General features: G+C 40.9%; 1 protein-coding gene across 2 annotated transcripts in view; it reads right to left on the bottom strand.

Moving 5' to 3' along the window:
* Positions 1-12,784, bottom strand: part of AFF2 (ALF transcription elongation factor 2) — a 326,439-nt gene extending 313,655 nt beyond the window's left edge. For both annotated transcript variants that reach the window (XM_069868041.1, XM_069868040.1), the window contains exon 1: positions 12,696-12,784. In XM_069868041.1, coding sequence (XP_069724142.1) covers positions 12,696-12,742 — 47 coding nt within the window. In that variant the 5' untranslated portion in view covers positions 12,743-12,784. The remainder of the gene's footprint in view (positions 1-12,695) is intronic.
* Between the last annotated feature and the right edge of the window lie 8,349 nt (positions 12,785-21,133).

Genomic DNA, 21,133 nt, shown 5'->3' on the forward strand with positions numbered 1-21,133 from the left:
GCCTCTGCTGCACAGAAAAGAGCCAGCGTGGAGCAAAGACCTGGGTCCTGCTATCATTTCTACTACAACAAAATGAGCTGATGAACCATATGCAATTCTTAAAGCCTTGTTCAAGAAACTTGCTGGATTCAGAGACAGGGTCAGTCCTGCACTGGGTGTTATCCTGTATTAACACTTGGGCCACCCAAGCCCCTCTGCAAGGGCACAGCCCAGCACAAGCCCACTTGCCCACCCTGGCACTACCGCTGCTCCCGTCACATCTGCAGTCAAAGCTTGCAAGTGGCTCCCTGCTCTACAGAAGAGGCTGACTACACATTTTATATCAAAATACTCCTACTGATTCAAAGTATGTGGGAAAAGGAGCCAAGACTGAAATGCCAGAGCCAGTAAAACTGCAACATGAATCAACAAATGAAAATGTGAATGAAGAAGTTTCATCCTCAGCAAATGCTCAGAAGGAAGAATTGAGATCCTCAGAATCTGCTCTTCTGACTAAAAGGGCAACTTAAAGAGCTGGATACTACCTCTCTGCTCAACATCAGAAACTAAGAAAACTTCATGTTCAAAAGACCAAGTCTGGCCTTAAACATTTAATGGGACCAAATAGAAATGACAAGACACTTAAATACAAGCAAGAAAACATCTATAAAAAGCTCATCTGCTGCTCTTTAAAGGTCTATGTGAAAACAACTGCCAGTTTTAATAGCAGCATCCTGTCAACGACACACATTTAAACAAAAAGAATAAGATACACAAACAATAAGCCAACATTCCAGCAACAACAGATAAAAATACCTAAATTTGTAATTTTCCATTAAATATTTCGTTTAAAACCAACAGTCATGCATTTTTATTAAAAGAATGTTTAAAAAAAAAACTGGAACTGGGACAGTTGAACAATCTGACCACAGTGGACAATTCACAGGTAAGTTCAGAGGAATATCCAACTTTCATGTCCTCTCAAATCAGCCATAAGTCAACACGTGCTTATCATTAAGCATGCACTTGGGTCCACTGACGCAGGTACACTCACAGTAAAGTACTGCGTGTACTTAAATATCTGGCAATGCATACACACACGGCCATGCCACCAAAAGTCATCATTTTTAGATTTCTGACGGTCGCCCCTTGCTGCATCCCCTATTTATTCCTGGCTGGGCATTTTCTTTGCCAGAACATTTATAGCCCCTCATATCACCCCTCCAAAGCCGTGACGCAGTCTTAACCACAACTTCGAAAACACATTGACGTTATAATATACACGCAAGTACAGAAGATATACACACTCAGTCACACCAGGGGATAAAAACAGACTGGGAGGAAATGAGGAACTTTATGTTACTGTCTTTTCTAATGAGACAGAAAGTGGCAGATGTAAAGATTTCATTCAACTGACAATCTCTTTTATGATATGAATAAACTACTACAACAGATTTAATCCTTTATAAAAATCAGATTATAAGAAGCAGACAAAATCACAACTTTATTCAATACACCATTTTATCCAGTGTGACTAATGCATTATTTGTATGAAGTTAAAGTGGAGCGTTGGAAAGCTATGAAATAAATCAAATGCTCTACTTCATGTAATCTTAAGAGACAGATCCCATTAGGATTCTACTATGCATAGCTGGTGGTTAAAATCATTGACCAGTATCCTTATAAATTAATCAACTGACGTAATGCTGGCTTGGCTGTCATCATTTGCTCCTAATCTACATTTAGAATTCACTTCAACTTTTCAAGCCCTTTGGAATAGGTTTATCAATTCTCTCGCCCTTGCTTCAGACATCCACCTAACTGTTAATTGTTTACAAAAGTCCTAGCACAAAGGAACTGTATCATTTATGTTTCTTTTCTTCCAACAGATATTAGAGCATATATTGACACTGCATTATAATTAGTTAGAAAGATATTAAATCTTAACCAAACATTCTAGCCTGTCTCAGTTTTTTGATGAGACCTTTTATCACTGAAATTGAATTTGCAGGTAGATCGTGTGAGTTTACACAAGCGGGAATCATAACAAAACCTAAAATAACCCTTATCTGGTTGAAATTCAGCTAGTAGAATACTCTTGGTTATGGATATATGGGAATAAAAAGCCTTCTAGGTACCAGATCATTTGTGGAGCTCTAACGTGTTTTCAAATACATGACTTCCATGTTATGTCTGTGTATGTCTGCAGTTTCTAGTCATGTTTCTTAGATGTCTGCATGTCATGTACTGCAAGATTCATGAGCAGTCTACAACCAGGCAAAATTCTCACACAACAGCTTGTCTTGGGTAATGGGGAAAGAACCAGGCAGAAGGAAGTGACAGGCAAGTATATTATTCAGTATCCCGATGAGGATAACACCTAGTCACAGTCTACAGACACATTCAATGTCCTGCTGATGGGGCTGTACAATTCTGAATGAGTACACAGGTGTTTTCCTACACAATTATCAAAAAACTCTTCAATTATGTTCCCTCATCTATAACTCCTCTATGTGCACATTAAACAACAGTCAATTTGGGCAAGGGCTCTTTAAAGAAAGAAGGAAAAATCAAGCAGTAAAAAAATATTGCAACAGATTGCAAAATGTTTCTGGAGCTCTACTACCACACAGTAGGTAAAGGTCATTCTCCAGAAGTGGAGTGAGAAAGCAAAGGAAGCTGTGGCTAAGCATGTTTTAGAGTTTACTAAATCAATGAAAAATTTCAACCAGCTGCAGTGGCCTTTGGCTCAGAGCTCTAGTGCAACTTTACAGGCATACATTCTATTATCAAAGCCATGAAAAGAATACTTCTAAGTATCTATGCTACTAATAAGCTCCCAATTGCCTTAAAACAACACAGGATTTCATCAAAATTCATTTATTTCTTCAAAAGCCAACTGTTAATTTCAGAACCAAATTCCACCAACATAATCTACTAAAACACATACGTACTAATACCTCCTGCTTTTCTGGGACATAAAAATAAAGACCATCAGCTGGCTTTGCTATCTGTTTTCCCTTGAGCCTTGAAAGAAAGGACCTTCAAATGAAATTCTGCCTCCGTATTTATTATTTTGTTTTACAGCAAAGACGTACTCTTCCTAGTGCTTGCTAAACGCAATGCAGTAATTTGTATCCCCAAGTGGTATAAACAGAAAATATGTTCGGTCTAATAACATATGTGAAGAAAACTCATGCCCGGGGTTAACCAACAAAGCAGTGGCCTGCTAGATACAAAGGCAGCTGACTCAAAGAGCAACAATGCTTCTGAAAAAGTGTGGATGTACTATTCAGTGAAGCATCCAAGACATGATGTTTACTTAAGCTACAGCTGCATATACAAAGCTTTTCTACAAGAACAGGGAAATGACAAACCTTCTGGAGTAACAAGACTGTTCTGTCTCCAAAAGGTCCATGGCCTTCACAGAGCACAGGGTAAATTATATCAAATATGCACACTGTAAATAAATTCTGGCCTTCAGAAGAGTTTGTTTTGATTACCTTTTCTTGCAAATATGCTCTGCCCAAATCCTACGATTTCTCTTTACAGGCTTGCCTTTCCCCGACTAATATATCTGCCTAGGTTCCTGTCTTGCTCTATCACTATAAACATTCATAAACATTAAGAGACTTAACCTCATCACACCCCTATGGGATAGGAAAATACACGCATCAGAGTGGGCAAGCAGTGAACTGGAACTCAGCTGACAGCAGTCCTGACCAACACCGAGTCCTTCTGCAAGCCACTTTGTTCCTCTTTCCTGTCTCCTGCGTATAAGAGGAGGTAAAGACAATGACTTCCCTTCAAAATGCCTCAGTCTACCAGTAAAATTCTGACATTATGTTTTTCTCACTTTACAAGAAAAGGTAAAGCAGAGAGAAATAAATCAACATTTCTCGAATGATCTGTGGCCAGAAATATCAATCCATTTTTTCAAACATGTCTCATATTACTTGCATCCAACACAGGATCTCAATGCATAAACTATGTCATAGACAACCTGTGTCAACACTGCTTGCTCTTCTTGTAAGTAACACAGTACCTGCAAGCTACTTAAGGACTATATACCAAGAACGAGGTTCAGAGTAGAGAAAATGTCAAAAACCGTTCCCAGCTGACCTCCAGTAAGATGAAAAAGGGAGCAGAAAGGCTAGATAAAGGTAATTACAGCTTGCCCTTCTCTTTCATGCTTTCCACCCCAAAAGAAAAAAAGGGGAATTGCCAAGTATGTAAATATCATTACCCCACTTGGACACAAAGTGACTTTTTAAAAGCAGTAAAGCAGCTAGTGGCAGAGCTGGCAAGAGCATCCACGTTCTATTCCTCATTATATATAACCACCATGATTTTGGAAACTTTAAAAGGATGACAACAACTCTGCCAAGTACTACCAAAAAACGCAAGGCAACTTATCTCCCTCTCCAAGCAACCGCCACCCTCAGCCACTGGCCAACGCCTCTATCCCTTCACCTATCCCCCTTCAAAGGCTTGGTGAAGACAAATGGGCCTTCCAATGTGCAACGAAGCATAAAGCCATGAAAATCAAAGGGCTACTCTTCGAGTAAATATGAGCTCCAAAGCCACTGTCCTCTCCCACAGAGGAGATCTATGAAAATGCTTACCATAGCATATGCACAGTATTCTTTACAGCTCTGCCTCCCTGCTGACCACCAGCCCCAGGGCCCAGTAAGCTTCCCATTACAAACAGCTTCACCACGCCCACTGACTTGTATTGGAATTCTTTCAGGGACCCTAACTAATGAGTTTTTAAACACTTGTAGACAGAGAAGATAATTCCTCATCATTATTCTCCATAGGAAACAACAGGAAGAATGCCATTCCATTGTTCTACAGGAAAGAAACTGGAAGAAAAATCACCCCCACATTCAAAAGAGCAGCCCAGAGTTTTTATATATGAATTGGCGACCCCAAACTCTGGGTGTCTCACCTAAGAGTTCAGGACAGGGACCTAAAAACTGTGTAACCTTCTGAAATTAAGCCCCCTTGAAATCATCTCTCTCACTGGCCCCTATGCAAAGAGGCCAATAATCAACAGGTGTGTATTTTTCCAAGTGTTTAATACCACATTTCAAAATATAAGCATGGCTACCGACAGCAGCACAAAACCTGAATCACCCAAACACCATTTGCTGCAGGATCTTAGCTTCCCTCATGACATGAGGCTAAAATAAACGGGAACTTAATAACATTTTGTATTTCCTGATTTTATATTTAAGGTTTTGCATTTGCTTTCTCTTCTGACACTTGTTTGCTTTTTTTCCTCACAAGTGAAATATTGACCTAAACAAGTGATAAAGGATGAAAAAAAAAACAAGTAGACTGACATAATGGAGTTACGCTCAGACCTAGAAATATTTTATATGAAAATCATTCCATTGTGAAGCCACCTTCTCAGCACAGATCACAAGCCCCCAAGTACTGCCACTCTTCTAGCAGTCTATCACTTTGTAAGATACAGATACCACCATGCATCGTAAGGGTCTACACTTGAACTAGCAAGAAGAAAACTTCTAAACTTCCATCAAATCCCAACAACACTCCATGCAAAGTGTTGTAAAGATAAAGCACTAGTGTCAGTAGTAAGATATTTGCAGGTTTGAGCCCTGGGCGCTAAAAGCAATGTAGTGCTACAGAATTTACTTATTCCACAACACCATGTGCACGCACAGCAATCGAAAAATAGCTATTATAATACTTGTCAAAGGAGCAACTGAGTGATTTTTAACTTGGTGCTCTATCTCGTTTTCTTCTTTGCTGGTTGTTAATACCTCACCCTTATAAAAACATATAATTATGAGTGAGCTATTCATGTCTTGCTAGAACTGGTAGCACCGTCCAGCATCTGAGCCAGGAATCTGAATTGCTGACTACAGCTCCTCACTAAACAAGACTTAGATACTGTACACAGTAAATGGCATTCCCTCATTCTTTGGGTCACCTACAACAAAAATCAGCCTTCAATTGTGGTATCATCTCCAACTCTCCTTAAACCTCACCATCTCAAATCACCTGGAATGAGGACACATCAGTAATCTGCAGTAAAAATAAACAGATTAACTGCTGAGGTCACATTAAAAAAAAAAAGAAAAATAAACTCTGCAAACAAGAGATTTTCTTCTCTCACCAGCTTGATTTGAACACATTCATAAAATGTCATTAAAGTGTAATATAAAGTTTTACAGAAGAAGAGACTACAGATTAGACCTATGTTTAAGAGTCATAATAATTTATGGTGTGGATCTGCTACGTATGAGTTGAAAAACAACCTCTTCATGGTAAAACAATTTGTAACAGCTGGGAAGTTATCTGCAGGAAGTTTTAGTCTATTTCCTTACCTCAAAATCTCTAGTTCCATAGTATTTTTTCAGCACTACAAGCCTTGCCTTGTAACCCCATTGCACTAACTACACTCAACAGCAGTCCTGTTGGAATTAGGGAGCAACGTTCAACTCTTTGCAAGTTTCTGCAAGACCAGGCTTCAGCACAGGGTTTTTGAAAACAAACCCCCCAGCTCATTCCCCAAAATCATCACTCACAAATGCAGACTGAATATCACATGCCCTTTGTGAGTATCTTTAGTTAATCAACTTTATCATCAGAAGTTACTCACACCAGAGCTTAAAAGCCACTGACATGCAGGCTGCCATGTGCCCTCATTTTTTATGTCTAGAGTTGTCCACTGGTGAGGAGTAACATGACCTCTGACCAAAGCTATCGGAACAATTTAAACAAATATTTTGATTATAAAGCATCAATATAGAACATTCAGTAACAATAAAAGGATGAAAGAGCTGTCTTTTTGAGTCACTGTTGTGACTTCCTGACTACATTACGAATGGTCTGGAAGGTTATACTAACTTGACATGTTATTGGATTTATTATCTTCTTTTTCAAAGCTTAAAAAACAATTTCTAACTTGTGCAAAACCCAGAGTTGTGGCACAGTTTCAGTTGTTTCAGTTTTTAGTGTTAATGGATGTTTGATGGCTTTATAAAATCTATTCTGTTAACTGCAACCAAGAGAAAAGATTCAAGCTTTCCTCTTGCTTTTTTTCTTTTCTTTCTTCGCAAAAGAAAGGCAGTAAATTTGAATTAGACAGGTTTAGAACTGGGCTCTGTGGAGTTTTTCCACATGCATAGTACTAGATGTGTGCAAAGTGCCTTGCTGATCTTAGTCATTAGAGAGTTGCTCTACATTTCATGAGGTCTGCATTTTGGTCAAAGCAGGGTCAAAATTCAGTACTCTCTGAAGTCATTTGGGAGCATCTCCACTGACGTCACTGGCTAGTGGCTCAGGACCAAGCTGGAGGAAGATACGGGTACTTTATGGTATTTATTGACTATAAACATTTGACAGGCATCCAGGAGCCCAATTCTTCAAGTCTTCTACACGAAGAAATTTCATTACCTCAAACTAAAGGCACCAGGGAAATACAGGATGGGGTCTGTCTATTTAGATGCTTATTCCACACACTTCATGGGTTTAGCATACAAGACATTTCCTACAATTCTCCTAGATTTTTTTTTTAAATGAGATATTAATATACCATATCATTTCACATAAAATGAAATATTTGCCTCTTTTCTGGTTGCCGGTTATTTGTGCAATAACGTAAAACTACTGATAGATTTCAAGCAAATGGATGCATACCATCAGTCAAAAATAACACTGGTTTCCATCACCAAATACATTGTGAACTGGGGTTTAGTCATTAGTAAAACACGTTGAACATTTTGGGAACTATTAAGAGTCTAGTTCAGTAAAACTTAACTCGAAATCAGAGCTGTTTCAATAGAACTGTTTGTGTGCTTAGAACTATGTACCTACCTGTCAACTCTGCTCTATTAATACCCGTGTGTTTTTATCAAGTCTTAGAGCCATTTTTGTCCCATCTCACATGATGGGAATTTTGCTTGACTCAGATAAAACAGAATTTGGGCTTTGTAACACGAAAACCATCACAGCACTCCTTCCACCATGCTGAAGCATACTGCCTCAGTCCCAAGAAGCTCAAAAAGATCATCAGCATCCACCTATTTTTTCAGACACTGTTTAGTATATTTAACTTAATACTTTACAGAATGTCACGTTTTCCCCTTAAATTGTTTAGTTAAATTCCAGGTTGCAGTGACACTCTTATCAGACAGACAAAAGGGATAATTCTGCTTGACTGAACGACCTTCATCATAACACCATCTTTTACTCAAAAAGGAAATCCCAAACAATTTAATTGGCATTCATGTACGACGGGCTTAAACGCTGTGAAGTTCTGCCTGGCTGCAAAATAGCTGAACAGTATCTGAAGTATCTGCTCTCCATCCCAATTTGTATATTTTAAAAGTCATTAAATTCTTGAATGAATCATTAGGAAAACAATTCAAATGCTGTTAAACTGATAGTAATTTTGCCTCATAGGATAGATGGGAGCCTAATGTTTGCAAACGGCCAAATTCTTTTAAGATTTACACTCCGTGGAGTTCAATATCAGCCAGAGAAAAATCACTAAATCAGGATGTACTTCAAATACAGGTTTTGGCCCAAGACTATTTTTGGTCTTCCTCAGCTGCTTGTTTTGACAGCATCTAATACCCTTCACCCACCCACCCACCAGCAGCCACACAATCCATCCATTTACACTTTCAAAGCACATTGGAAATGAAACGCTTTCAAATAATTACTCGGGGATGTCTGCAATACAAACCCAAAAAGTACCTGCAATTCAACTGTAATATTTCTTAAAGAGAAGAAAGGGGGGAGAGGGGAGGAGAAAAACCCTACAGAAATCTATTCAAACTGCGATGTTTTCCTGCACTAATGCTCTCACTATCACCCCCCAAAAAAAATTTAAAAAAAAAAAAAAAATCAATCTAATTCCCTAAGAGCCTATCTACTCTATTTCACACATTCCCATCAGAAACACAAAACTGTTCCCACATTCAGAAGCAGCAGCTCATTTAGAGAGCTATTACAGATGCTGGTGAAAGAACAGTGAATGAGGAGGTCTTCTGCAGAGGCACAAGGAAATGAGGGAGGGGGAAGGTGGGGAATACCCAAGGCTCCAACTGAAACAGTTCACCTTTCTCTGGAGAGCAGGATCACCCCCTCCAGGTTGAGGAATATGTTGAAAGAACACGCTGCTGTGGCGTGCAGTATATTTTTTGCATTCATACAGGAGAGGAACCTGGCCCACAGATGGCCTGTTCTCAGCTTTGTCAGCCACAAACAGACCTTTGAACTTTCTATTTATATAACAGTTTAGTGAGTTTAAGCCTCTTCCTGTATAACTGGCAGTTTGCTGGTTTTGCTGTAATTAGGCTACTTGTGATACATAACATGAAGAAGAAAAAATAACAAGAGGCTTGTTTCTCTACAGTGAGAAGTCTTCCCCATCACAACCACACAGCCATAGCCATACCCTTACCTGCTTGATCTTATCTCCCTTTGCCAGGTTTTATTTTATATACCTCAATATGCATTTTCCCACTAAGCATCTTCCCAACTTCCACTTTTTTAAAGATTGGAGAACTCTAAAAAATATTAATACCAACGACAATAAGCGTAACACAAACCATGAATCTCTCCACCTTTGTTTGTGGTGGTGAGGAGCTATATATTCTTGGGTGGTTGGGGTTTTTTGTTGGGTTTTGTTGTTTCCCAGCAGCTGATTAATGGCACCACCTTACTCTGTAAGCAGGTTCAAACCTAGCCACATGGTCCCAGGACACTTCAAGATTTCATTTACTTGTTACCACAGACAAGCATGGAAAGTGATTTAAAAGATGAAATTTGATTTTTAACAGCAAGTGGTCCCCTTGGTGCACACAGGCATTCAAGCTTTTCATTATATCCATCTCCCTTCCTTTCTCCCTCATAGAATGGCTCAGATTAAATGCAAGCCCAGGTGAAGGTTTGTTATTCACCCAGGAACCATAGCAGACTTCAGCTTTGGCCCTTTCACCTCAGCTAGAGCTTAGATTTCTTCAAATTGTTTGGGTTTTTTTTTTTTCAGCTTTTCAAGTTTGGCAAAACTTCCACTGGAATATTTGTGGCCTTATTTTACACATTTTACCCAAGCGTTAACAAAAACCCCACACCAACTCTCGGCTGCCCTCCCAACCACATTCTTGAGGAAGGTTCAATCAAACACCTCATCCTTACGCTACTGTGATCTCTCCTAATAGGGGAAACTGAAGGGTTGGTTCTGCAATTTGTATCAAGACAAAGCTCTCACTAATCATCAAAATGCCAGGTGAGAATTTAAAAACACATGTAGTGGCAGCACACACTGTAACTCTGACAGTTCTTGACAAAACACATTTAAGAAGTGACACACAGACGTATCTCCATGGGGAGGCAGATTAACTGTATTCGTCTCATCAGTCCAAAACTTTTGGGGAATCACTTCCTTAAATAATGGTAACACATACAAAATGTTACCTTTACATCTTTTTGTTAAATAAAAAAAAAAATCTCCGCTAAAGCTATAAATACTTCATATTTATTTCTCAGGCTAACTATTTTTCTGCTGTACTTTGCATACAGGTAACACAGACAAACTTCACACACACTGTAGGCCTGAGATTGCCTTCTTATTGATTCAGGCGCAGAGTAGCAGAAGTTTTGGGTTTGCAAGAAATGCAGAAAAGGGTCTTTAATTGCCATCTAAATGCTTGTGAAACACAATTTCCAAAGGCCACCTTCCAGACAGAAGGAAAGAGGTCAGTTTCAAAATAAACAGCAGCAATTCATGCATCATGTTATATATACTGATTTGTAAATATTATGAAATAACCAGACCATATTGGATACACAGGCAAAGAATAGTAAATATTGACAGGTAAGCATGTATATTTCTGGATATGTAAAGATAATGCATGTATAGCATATTACATATTTATATACATGCACATATTTATGGATCAATGAACTAAATTCAGCTCTTCTTAAGCAACGCAACTACTGGTCAGAGATAAAAATCTTTACATGTGCAATAAAATTCACATGTTTATACATGTAGATTATGTACCTACATATTAAATACATGTGCACTTGCATATACTAATTGGATTATTAAAAGCTAAATCCAACTTGATCTCCGCAATAAGTAATTGTGTGTGAACGCTTCTGCCGTAGAGAGTTGGTGTAGATTTGAAACACTCTGAAACAAACAAAGTAAAAACGTTCTTTCCTCATAGACCCTAAAAACACTAAAGCCAATAAATTTCAGTGTATGAAAGCAAGCAAATGGAATTTCTAGTATGAGTGGCAATATGTTAACCTTTTAGGGAAAAACAGAGGCACAAGAGTTTCTTTCTTTCTGATGCACATCTTTAAATCCGTATAAAACCACAGTTAAATGAAAGTAAGTTATTAAGCAAACATTAAAACTCAATACCTATAATGTGCTTACTATATGTACTACACCCACATATTGGGTTGTAACAGATTCTATTAAATTAATGATGTTACCCACTCTATAAATTAGGCAAATTGTATGCAAATACTATTTGAGTAGTAATACAGTGGTTATCAGCTGTCTGCAAAATAAATTAGCGTAGCAGAGTAAAGATAGTGTGGTAGAAGCATAATATTTAATTGCGCACTAATTTTATTGTGATATTAGTTTTAAATAACAACAACACGATTATTAAAAGATGCAATATGATGGTTTATGCAGAGCTGAGAAAACATGACCCCGATCCAAAACGCCTGCTTACAGATTAATATTGATACAGTTTAATTTACGATTCCCAGGATTTACTTCCAAATTGCTGTAAAACAGAACGTGACAGGTATTTGGTTCTGATTATCTCAGATTTGCAACCCTAGCTGTTAAGACCGTGCCTGGCAAAACGATAGCTATTAACCGAATATATTATCTTTTTCCTAGAGGTATCTTTGTGTTATCAAAGTAAAGTAAAACCTCTGCAAAAGATGAGGTCCAAACGCAAACAGACATATAATCCGAGAGACATTTAGAGACTGGGATCACAAAACACAGTATTTTAGCCTCTTTTTTCTTGGCAAACTGCACCCCAGACCTCAGACATTTAACAAAGCGGGAACCGACTCCTGAATCTCCCCGCGCACGGTGAAAGGATCGTAACTCCATTCGCTAAATGGAAAAGTAAAGAAAGAACCAATAAAAGCGGTCAAAGAATAAGCATCATCTCATCGACCAGCCGGGGGAAGCGACTAGAGATCTACCCAAATTCTAACTTTTCCCAGCTACTTGTCACCCACCGAAAAATTCCTCAACATCCACTTCGCTAACAAGTTGAAAAGGCACCGGGAGGGCAGCGCCGACCTTCCCGAGGTGCGCACCGAGCCGCGGAGCGCTGGAGCCCTGAAACACCCCGCTCTTCAAAGAGAAAGAGAGATGCGAGGGAACAAAAACATAAAAATATATAGTATCACGGAGATTGAGCTTCCCAGTTCCAAAACTAAGTTGGCGGAGCCCGGAGGAGGAGGCGGCGGGCGGAGAGCCCCGCGCTGCGGTTCCCCGCGAGAGGAGCGGGAGCATCGCCCCTGCGCGTCCTTCCTCGCCCGCGGAACGGCGGCTCCGCAGCCCCCCGCGCCTCCGCCGGCCAGCTCGGCCCCCCGCGGGGGAAAAAAAAAAAAAACAAACCACAAAGCAACCCCCCCAAGAAAAGAAAAAACGAAAAGGAAAAAAAAAATAAAAAGCCACCTACCACTGCTGCTCCAAGTCCCAGTCCCTGAAAAAGTCGAATAGGTCCATACCGGCGCGGTGGGGAGCCCCGGAGAAGCGGCGCCCTCCCGCCTCGGCCGGCCGGCGCTGCTAGGGCTGCCCGGGCTGCATGGGCAGCAGCGGCGGCCGCGGCCCCGCGGAGCCGCCCGGGGCTCGCCCAGCGCCGCCGCCGCCGCCAGCAGCGCGGCTGGGGCTGCCTGGCTGCGAGGGGCGGGCGCGGCGGCGGCGGCGGCCCCGGCGCGCGCACACACACACTCACACACACACGGACACGGCCCCGCGCCGAGAGGGGAGGAGCCCGGGCGGCCCGAAGCCGCGGAATGGAGCGCGCCCAGCGCTGGGATCGGCGGGGAGGGGAGCGGGGAGCGGGGGGGAAAGGAGGGAAAATAAGGAAAAGGGGAAACAAAGGCAGGGGGTTGTAAGGAGAAGGGGGGAAAGAGAAGAAAAAAAAATAAGAAAAGGGGAAAGAAAAAATGATGATACAAAGGACAGAAAAAATTAAAAATAAGAAAAAGGGGGGGAGAAAAAATAATTAAAAAGACAGAAAAAATAGAAAAAAAGAAAAAAATAAGAAAAATGAGGGAAGAAAAAATAATAATAAAAAGACAGAAAAAATAAAGTAAAATAAAAATGGGGAAGAAATAATAATAATAAGAAAGACAGAAAAAGAATAAAGAAAAAACAGAAAAAAATAAGAAAAATGGGGGAAGAAAAATCATAAAAAGACAGGAGACAAGGAAAAAGACAAAAAAAGGAAACGGGGGAATTGAAAAAAAAGGAAAAATATGGAAAAAATAAGAAAAAGGGACAAAAGATGGAAATAATAAAAAGACAAAAAAGAGAAAGGGGAAGAAAAAAATAAGGAAAAGGAGGAAAAAGGAAAAATAAGGAAAAGGAGGGAAAAGGAAAAATAAGGAAAAGGCGGAAAAAGGAAAAATAAGGAAAAGGCGGAAAAAGGAAAAATAAGGAAAAGGCGGAAAAAGGAAAAATAAGGAAAAGGCGGAAAAAGGAAAAATAAGGAAAAGGCGGAAAAAGGAAAAATAAGGAAAAGGCGGAAAAAGGAAAAATAAGGAAAAGGAGGAAAAAGGAAAAATAAGGAAAAGGAGGAAAAAGGAAAAATAAGGAAAAGGAGGAAAAAGGAAAAGGGGTGACAAAATAAGGAAAAGGGGAAAAATGGAAAAAATAAGAAAAAAGAGCAAAAATAAGAAAAAAGGAAAAAACAGAATAAGAAGAAAAAAGAGAAAAAAATAAGAAAAAAAGAAAAGGAATAAAGAAATAAGAAAAAAATAAAAAAGAGAAAAGGTAAAAGAAAAAATAAATGGGACAAAAGAAAAAATGAGAAAAAAGAAAAGAGAAAAATTTAAAAAGGGAAAAAAAGAGAAAAGAAAAAAAGAAAAGAGAAAAAATAAGGAAGTGCTGAAGTGCTCCTGCAGAGACCATCCCACTCCCTCACCTGCCCCAAGGACTGGCTGCAGGCTGCCCACTCACAGGGCAGAAGGAGAAAGGGGCCCAGTGCTCTCTCCATCCCCCAAATAAAATTATTTTCTACCCTGGTTCACATACTCCTCTGCCTTCTAAGGCGATATGGTTTTCCATATCTATTTTGTACATACAAAGTCCAAGTACATATACCTACTGAGCAAAGAAGTACATGCATTGATATTGCAAAGACCAAAGCTAAGTTGGTTTCGACTCTGGTTTTCCACAGGACCAGTCACATCCTGAACTTCCCAGTGAGCCGGTGAGTCTCAGGGACTCCGTGTTGGCAAAGTCTGCCGTGACCCTTGTGCTAGTGGGGTCCCGGCTCCCAGGAGCTCACACAGCCGCTCCCAGCCCTGCCATCTCTGACCCAGGCTCCAGTGACACCTTAGCAGAACCATCTTTATGGGCTTCCCGACAACTGCGAGAAGAACCCAAGATTACAGATCAAATCAGTGGCAGAGCAGCTAACGTAATCCACGTTTTTTGACTTCCGAAGGAGTACACGATTGTTTTATAAGCGCTACTGGTTTAAAAATACTGCTGAGGAAAAGCTGTGGAACTGTTATCAGTGGAAGTCAAACGTGACAGACTTCATCGTCTTCGTTTGGGCTTCACTGCATGATTCGCATTTGCATCGTGTCTCACGGGCCCCCAAAGGGAGGGAGCTCGGGCGAGGCTGCGTTGCTGACAGCCTGCGCTTGCACCCAGCAAAACCCAGAGCCCTGCTCCTCTCCCGCTGCGGGCAGGCAGGTGCGCGCAGCGTTTCCGTTCTCGCATCTGTTTTCTCCACCAACAGGCTGAAACGCGCTGCTCTGGGCCTTGAGCTTCAACATACCATGAGTCAGGGCCCCTCTCTCTTCTGTTTCTTATTTTAGAATGAGCGTTGGTTTTAAAAGCCCCGTTCAAAATCATAATTTGTGGCTGATACTTTGAACCAACATGGGACGTGGGGTCACATTTTCAGCCCTTTTCTCCAGAAACAGGTGCAGAGGTTTGGTGTTTTTTTTAAAAAAAAATTACTATTAATAAAAGTAAAAGCTCAGTCTGTCATTAATCACTTACATTCAATAACGCACATATTTTCCGCATCTTGAGCTTGTACCGCTGCACTGAATTACACTACTTACTAGAAGCTATAAGCCCTGTGACTTGCAGGACTTGACAGTTCTGTTCCCCCCATTTTCAGAGAGGGATCTAGGAGCTGCCCACCCGCTATCCCTGTACCCAAAGAGTCTGCAACAGCAGCAGGAAAAAACACTTCACTTTCTTGAAGTAATCTCTTTTCAATTCTTTAGAAACTAGCAAAAGCTGCACAAAATTAGAATCATAGAATCACCAGGTTAGAAAAGACCCACCGGATCATCGAGTCCAACCATTCCTATGAATTGTTAGGGAAAGAGCTTTCAGAGCTCATTCTAATAAAAGAAAGGGGTCGGAGATCCTACGTGAGCAAGGAAACCTGCTCTTTCCATGAAGGGTGATAGCAGAGAGGATCCCTCTCCTCAGAGGCTACATTTGGCACCAGGAGAACCCTCAACACCCTGTGTCCTTGGCTGCATAAGAAAGTTTATGCATAAACTGGCTTTTTTGCAGCCAGGTCCAGCATGGGACACGCTGTTTGCTGCCAGGGGGGCTGGCAGGAGGGTGCCTTCCCCATCCCTCTTCCCGGGGACACAGCACACTCCGCTGCTAGCGGCCACGCTTGGCCCCGCACGACCTCGACAGGCACCAGCCAGAGCAAGAGCTGCCTGCTCACCAGACCCGGGGGCTAGAGAAGCGAAGGGCTGTGGGGAGCGTGTCGGGGCAGTACACGCTCCCGTAGTGCGTGGCTGCTGGGAGTGGGGAGCAAGCAGCCTCTGCAAACTGCCAGCTCGGGGGCAAGCACAAGCATGAGGCAGCCCAACTCCAGCTTCAAACGGTGAAGGGTTCATTTACCCGAACTACCAGAAATAGAAAGTTCAACTGCCCTTGGCGTAACCTCTTCTACAGTTACAGTGGAAAACACAACTATGGTTCCCAACACCTGCAACAGTTCAGGACAGAGATAGGAAGACCAGCAAAACCCCCTTGGCCCCGTTTACCACTGCCTAGCCCCGCAGTCTGCTACAAAGGTGAATTCTGGCTCAGAATCACGGGCTCAGCACAGGTCAGGCTCTGGTTTTGCCAATGAGGCTGCGGGCTACCAACCCTACTACCATTTCACCCACCCCTGCCCTGTGCCAGCCAGCCCGTCCTGCTCTACAAGCCCATAGCTGGCTTTCCAGCAAGATGCTCCTGGTGGGTGGCTTTGGCTGTTGTCCTCGTTTAGGGTCATAGGAGGAGAAGGTCTGACAGAGCACCCCTCTGATCAAAGTACGAATGCCTGGCCCCTTTGGGCAGCTGCTGCTGCGGTTGAGAGGGAGCAGCTGTGGGTGGAAGCACAGGGCTGAAAGCTCTGCACAACCAAGGGAACTGCTGAGGTTGCACCAGAACGGTGGGACTTCAGGCTCAGCAGCAAACAACGGGGTACAGTTTGAAGCAAGGAAGGGGCATCCCAGCCTCATCCTTTCTCTTTCAAACCTGCGTATGTCCCATGCTAATCTCATCACCAAAGGCTTTGCACACATGCAAGGCATGGAGAATTAGTAATGGGGACACGTTCAGTGCTCTGCTCCAAAGGCAAGGTTCAGCAGCCACCACGAGCCACCCAGTTGTCACTGTTCCTGAAGGAGGAGTGGCAGGACTGTCGCCGTGGTGTGTCGAGCGAGAGAGGCTGCAGCCAGCAGTCCACAGCCGCAGAAGCAAAAGGTAACTGAACTGCACCCCTTGTGAGACAGCATGGAAACCTTTTCTGCTGAGAGTATTCCATTTGGTCCAAAGAAAACTCTATTTTTCCACAACACAAGAAGAATGAAATCAGTTTTCTATCCAGAAAATGTTAATGGAAAATTTGTGCCCAGCTATGCTGTTGAATACAGATTGGAGATATTTGGATTTCTGAGGAAAAGAAGGTCAAGTCATTTTCACAGTGTGAAAAATGAAGCTAACAGAGTTCATATTTCTCTGTGAAGCAATGATTGATTTTTTTTTTCTCTCTTTCATACTGCACTAAACATGGATTGAGAACAAAGTTACAGCACCTTAGATAAAGCACCCAGATTCCATTAATACATTGGAAATTAAGTTAACTTTCGCATCTGTTTGAAGGTAGCACAAGAGCATTTAGCCCTGCTCTGTGAGAACAGGCCATTGGTATGAGTACGTAAATCTCATATCCTAAAGCTGCTACATGAGAACAAAAAAATCACCAGCAAGATGCGCATATATAAGTGGGAACCCATCACGTGCCACCTTTACAGCTAAATTTTCTGTTTGGAAGTACATAAGAATTTTGGTTGCCAAAAGTACGCTGTTAATCCTTTTCAACTGCATGTATATAGATAATCTTTATTTTCCCACCTTCTTCACTGTAATTATCAACTCCATGATACCCAAGTGACTTATTTAACTGTGCAGAGATATTCTCTTGTTTGTGTTGTTACTTCTGTTTTATGAAACAAGAATAATTTAGTACAATAATCAGTTCCAAAAATATGTTGATAAAGTTTTCCTACTGTGAGAAGGGTGGAAAGTTTTCATATCCTGCTGAATCTTCCTTCCTTCACTAAGTTTTTCTAGACTTCTTTAGGAAATGTGGTGTTTCGGTATTTGTATTATATTGGAGTTCATAATAGCAAGCTCTTATGTATCATGTGGTAAGATGTGTCCACTGCTAGCTGCAAGGACACATTGAGTTTCATCATGCTTTGCTTGTATGAGGTGGGCAGTGGATGTTATAAGGTCCCATAATAGTTGGATGTGGATTGGTCACAGGGGATTTCAGCTCCCTCTTTTGGTACCTCTCTGTTTGCTGACCATGTCAGCAAAAGCCCCAAGAATGCCATTCAGGTGGTGAGACAGTTCTCCCTAATAAATGTTGCAAACTAGCACTTTCAAGAGATGCACACAGATAACCCGGCCATCATGTTATAATTATTGCAATGCTTAGACTGTAACACTGTGTGACCAAGGCACAGCTTTACTGTGATGTTTTGCCACCGTGAGAAAAAATCAAGAGGGAGAAAATATAATATTAACCAGATTCCTGCGTATTACTGTCACTCTGCATATTAGCCAGGCAAGACTTAAAAAACTGTCAGAATAGCCTAAACTTTCAAAACTAGGCAAGACAGGCATTGCATTCAAAAGCTATGAGAAAGTCACATTGCAGAAACAAGTAACCAAAAAGATCTATTGGAAAAAAGAGATGCAAATCAATTGCAAAAAAGCAAGAGAAAAGGTCACACAACTAGGAATTTGGAGAATACCAGTAGTCAAAAGTCCAAAGGCTCTATGAAAAAAAAAAAGCCTTGACTTTCAAGTAGACATTTCATTAATCAGGATCATCATAATTTGATACTCCTCTCCCACCCACCTTCCTTTTTTTTCTTTCTTTCTTTTTTTTTCTTGTTTTTAAGTTTATGACCAGTACTTTATTTTTCAGGTTTTAAAGCAGCTGGCCATTTTCTAAGATTTGAGGAACAAAAGTTTATTTTATGCTTACCAACTGATTGTAAATGATGGGCTGAAGTGAGCAGCAAAGGTGGAGGCCATCTGTTGCAAGCCCTTTGTTTAACCAAACCAAGTGCTTACCATGTTATCGTGGCTCTTACCCTCTCTTATCCTGGCACACAGAAGCAATCCCTATTGTAGCTTTTTAACCAGTCTCGTGACCATATTTTCCTTATGAGTGGAACCAAAGTTAATGTACATCATAAAACAGAACTACTCTACCAACTCTGAAACACAAACACAGCCAGAAAATTGAAATGCAAAAGTATGGTAAAAAGGCTTTTCACATCAAGTTTCCTTCTTTCTGCCATGTTGCTTTCAAAATACAGAAGCACTTTACAGCAATGATGTCTATATATAAGCTGCTGAAGTACTGTCTTGTCTTCAGTGATTTTTATGATGATATTCTCTAATGCACTTTGCAGAAACATAAGACTAAGCAAAGCTTCCTTTTTATGAAGGAAACAAAAAGAATAATATATGGCAGATAGTATTAGCATGGAGGTAGAATATCAGACAAGAAAAGTTGATCTCTTATTCCCTTTCTCTTTCCCCTCTTGCTTCTGTTATTCTGATAAGAACACTCCATTATGTTCATCCCCTTCAACCTCAATTGTCTAGTCATCCTATTTTAGGAAAATATTCTTTCCTGTCTTCCACTAATATTGGCACACAGTATCTCCAACAAATATGTTGACAGCAAATCCTGTAGCCATTCAGGATTAACTGAATAAGGAAACAAAATAATCCAAGAAACAGCTTGAGTATTTCTCTAGATGTCTAATACAAAGGAATTTGATGATAACTATGAAGCATTAAACAGTACAAATAGGGTGCACGTATATGAAATATTCTAAGCGTACAATGAAGAGGTGAGAAAAAAATTGAAATTCATGTAAGGAGAGATTGTCCTCTAAATAAGAGCTTGATAAATACTGACAGAATGTCAACTTAATTGCAGGATCACTATGTTTTCACAAACGCGCACCCAGCTGAAGCTATCTGGAGTTTTTGTTCTTGAATTTGACCATTTTCACAGGATTTTGTAGGAGTTTTACTGGTGCACGGGGAGGCCGATAGATTTGAGTCAGTAGACTTCTTCCTGACTGTGTTGCGAGAAAAACAGAAGCATCTGCTTTCTGTAGGGAGACATAACCAGTCATCCAGATGCTTCAACCATTAATGGATGGATCCTATAAACTTATTACATCCTAGTTTGCTATGATGTAACGAATGCCATGGTAAAGAATATACATTTAGAGTACAAGCCCATACATCCATTCTTTGGCAAGCACAGAGCACTGCATGAAAATTAGTGGGTTTGGGTGTTTACAACCACCTAGCTTTTTACAAGAAACAAGCCAGTTCTGACTTGAGAAAAAGATATCCAGGCCCACCTAAAAGACAAGGATAGAGAACTCTTCCCAGTGGAACTCCATCCAAGCCCTGGAAGGCCTGGTGAAACTGGTACTCCGTACAGAAATAGTGTAAGCATTAGAGCATCCACAATGGTCCATCAAAGGCCTTTGAGAGGCCTTGGAAAGGTTCTGATGAGAACAATGAAAGACCATTGCAGCAATTTATTTTCATTCAAAAGATGAATGTCTGGCATATTTATTTCATAAAGTGAGAACCAGTATTCCAAACAAATAGCTAGAACGAGCATTATTCAGCCTTTTTCCTGGCAACCAGCTTAAACGACCATGTCTTGCTTTTCTGGGAAACCTGCCAGGTGAGCTTTGAAAGAATTGCAGTGCTGACGGCAAAGTCTAGAGGGTTTGCTCCATGCACAAACCGGAGGTCTGTTAAAATAATCAGGAGGAGGAGGCAGAGGCCTTCATCCCACACAAGAGAAGAGGGTCAGAGCATAATGGCATTGCCGGGGGCGAGGGGAACTGAGAGGGTTATTAAGCTCACTGGTGCATGGACTGTCTTTTACCATGTGTTTGTACAGCTCTAGCACTGAGGCACCCCAGGGTAAGGTCTTTAAAAGTGGTTAAATGACTTATGCTCTTAAAATCTATTTTAAAAAGCGAGTAGTATAAATTCCATTTGCTCCCATCATTGGGTCTGGGGTGCAATTCTACTCCCACTTTTCTTTTTTCTTAACCCCGATGCAAAACTGCTGACTTGTCACTTCTCTGGTTCACTTGTGATTCTACTGTTTACAGTGAGTGGCTAGAGGAGACTGGTAGCACCAAATGATGTTAAACCATTTTGTGATGTCACCACGTTTACCAAAATAAAGTTTTCATGGAAAAAAGTAAATAACTGAACAGGATTCTTAAATCAGAATTAATCCAAGCTACACAATGAAGAGCTGCCAAGTGAAAAACTTGCTACAATGAC

This window comes from Phaenicophaeus curvirostris, chromosome 13 (genome assembly GCF_032191515.1).
Source record: "Phaenicophaeus curvirostris isolate KB17595 chromosome 13, BPBGC_Pcur_1.0, whole genome shotgun sequence".
NCBI lineage: Eukaryota > Metazoa > Chordata > Aves > Cuculiformes > Cuculidae > Phaenicophaeus > Phaenicophaeus curvirostris.